Source organism: Diceros bicornis, chromosome 4, assembly GCF_020826845.1.
Source record: "Diceros bicornis minor isolate mBicDic1 chromosome 4, mDicBic1.mat.cur, whole genome shotgun sequence".
Lineage (NCBI taxonomy): Eukaryota > Metazoa > Chordata > Mammalia > Perissodactyla > Rhinocerotidae > Diceros > Diceros bicornis.
Window position 1 is genome coordinate 63269575 of NC_080743.1, and position 2816 is coordinate 63272390.

Genomic DNA, 2816 nt, shown 5'->3' on the forward strand with positions numbered 1-2816 from the left:
TGGGGCCTCCTGGGGTAGCTTGCCCTGAGCACCATCAATATTAAGTAGCCAACTAACAGTCCCTGCCACAGTCACCATATCAGGTGTATGCAGCTTAATTTGTCCAAATTCAACTTCCAGAACTTGATTCTAGACTTATCATATCTTCTAGACCCACCATGAGTGGATAAATTGTTAGAATTTAGTTCCAAGATTTTATAGCTTCCCTTGATTGGATAATCAGTTTTCAGGTGTGAAACAAAAGTAGAAAAAATACTCTTGCACTCAGGCAGTGACCACAGTTTGAAGAAGGTAAATATTCTGCTTGAACATGTGCCAAAAAAACAGTCTCAGGGAAGAAAATAGAGTTGTAGTAAGAGGTAAGCTTAGTCACTGTATGTACATATAACATTCATCCATTATCTCATTTATCTTTATAACATTCCAGTAAATAATGGAGTTCAGAAATTATTCCAACATTTTTCATCTATTTTATGTATACCAAACCCTGGTACAAAATTTATGTCTTTCTTAAGAGGTCACAGATTTGGTTATAACAGAACTGAGACAAAGGGATTCAGAAATTTCCCTAAGCTTATACATCTGAATTTTCAGTAAGACCACTTACTGCTCTTCTGTTATATAACCTCCACAGAGCTTCTAATTTTCTTCCTGGTGATATAAAGATTGATGCTATGTTGATTTGATTTCCTTTATTTATACTTTTTGTGTCTTCCAAAATTATATCAAAATACCTTTCTTTGTCAAACCCTCAATATTATGACACAGTTTTTTTTTTTTAAACATTTGCTTTTGAATATCTTCAACTTAAAGAAACAGGAGGTTGGGCCAGCCCCGTGGCTTAGAGGTTAAGTGCGCACACTCCACTACTGGTGGCTGGGGTTTGGATCCCGGGTGCACACCGACGCACCGCTTCTCCGGCCATGCTGAGGCTGTGTCCCACATACAGCAACTAGAAGGATGTGCAACTATAATGTACAACTATCTACTGGGGCTTTGGGGAAAAAAAGGAGGAGGATTGGCAATAGATGTTAGCTCAGGGCTGGTCTTCCTCAGCAAAAAGAGGAGGATTAGCACAAAAAAAAAAAAAAAAAGAAAGAAAATTGAGGTCATTTCCAGCCCTTACCCATGGATTCCCACATTCATAGAAGATATAGGCTCCACTATCCTGTTTATTTGTTTGAATCAATGTTCCAAGATATCCTGTTTATACAGAAGTTATTAACTGATAGTCATTGGAAGGACACAGTCGTGAACAGTATTAGTAATCAGTATGGCATGGGTACTTAACAAATAAAAATATCAGTCCAGACATACATAAGCAGACAGCTGTTGATTTCGACATAATGTATCTCCTATTAGAAACGGCTCATTTCCTGGGAGGTGCAGCCCAGTGGCTCACAATGTTGCCTGGAAATATTCCTAAACCTTTACATTATTAGACATTTGAAAACATCTCTTAGTGCAGTGGTCACAGGTGTTCTCTTTTTCCTTCCACAATCAATCTATTCCCATTCCTTCAATGGTGCAGGACATCCAGAGGTTGACTGGCAGACACCTGGTATGTGCAGAGGCAGATACTAGAAAGAGAAATGGTTGGAAACTGATTAAAAGTAGATAGAGATGGACAGTAGAAGAAGTAGAAATAAAAGAATTGGACAACTTCCTTAACAAGCTGAGCAAATGGTTGTGACAGCTTATGTCTCAGACCCAGTCATTTTGGCTCCATATGCCAGCCTCTGGAAAAAAAAATGGTACAGGCTCCTCCAGATGTCACAGGGTAGATGCTTCATTGGCCTCTGGGATAGTCAACCATGCAGCAATAATCCAAAATTATTTATCCAAGGAGATTGTCTTTCTAAGCACTTTTCTAAAAGCATTCTTCATGTCCTTATTCCTGAGGCTGAAAATGAGGGGGCTGAGGAAAGGGGTAATGACAGTGTAAGGGACTGCTATCAGTGTGTCATCTCCCCCTGAGGCTTCAGGTTTCAGATAAACAATAGATGCAAAACCAAAGTGGATGGCGACCACTGTGATGTGGGAAGCACAGGTAGAAAATGCCTTCTGCTTGCCCTCAGCTGAAGGGATCCTGACGATAGTGGAAAGAATGAAAACATAAGTGAGGATGATGAGCAGGAAGGTGCCCAGCAAGCCTGACACTGAGATCACAGTTACAATAAATTCGGTGAGGTCACTGTCTAGACAGTTCAGCCTCACAACTGCCCGCATATGGCAGAAGAAGTGTTTGGCAAGGTTGGGGCTGCAGAAAGAGCCTCTGAATATCAGCACAGTCTCTATCAGAGAGATAAAGAAGCCTCCAGCCCAAGCAGAGGCCACAAGTTGTCCACATACCATGTTGGTCATAAGCAGGGAATATCTGAGAGGGTTGCAGATGGCCAGGAAGCGATCATAGCCCATCAACGTAAGAATGATACAATTAGTGCCACCAAGTCCCAAGAAGAAACACATCTGCAAGCCACAACCTGTGACTGAAATGCTTCTACTTTTGGCCCGTAGATCTGCCAGCATCTTGGGAATGATGGTCATGGTGTAGCAGGTCTCAGAGAAGGAGAGTGCACTGAGGAAGAGGTACATAGGGGTGTGGAGAGCTCTGTCCACCCAAGTAAGACCCATGATGGCCAGGTTACCTGTGAGGGTGAGAAGGTAGAGGCAAAAGAAGACCACAAAGAGGAATGTCTGTACATGTGGGTAAACAGAAAAGCCAACAAGAACAAATTCCTTTAGAATTGTCTGGTTGATCTTCATTGTTTAATGTCTGATATCTGAAAGAAACAAGTAAACATTTAACTCTCCAT

General features: G+C 41.4%; 1 protein-coding gene across 1 annotated transcript; it reads right to left on the minus strand.

Moving 5' to 3' along the window:
* Positions 1-1833: 1833 nt before the first annotated feature.
* Positions 1834-2816, minus strand: LOC131403321 (olfactory receptor 10X1-like). The gene is given in 2 exon segments (XM_058537583.1): positions 1834-2771; positions 2774-2816. Coding segments are annotated over 2 exon segments (981 nt in total).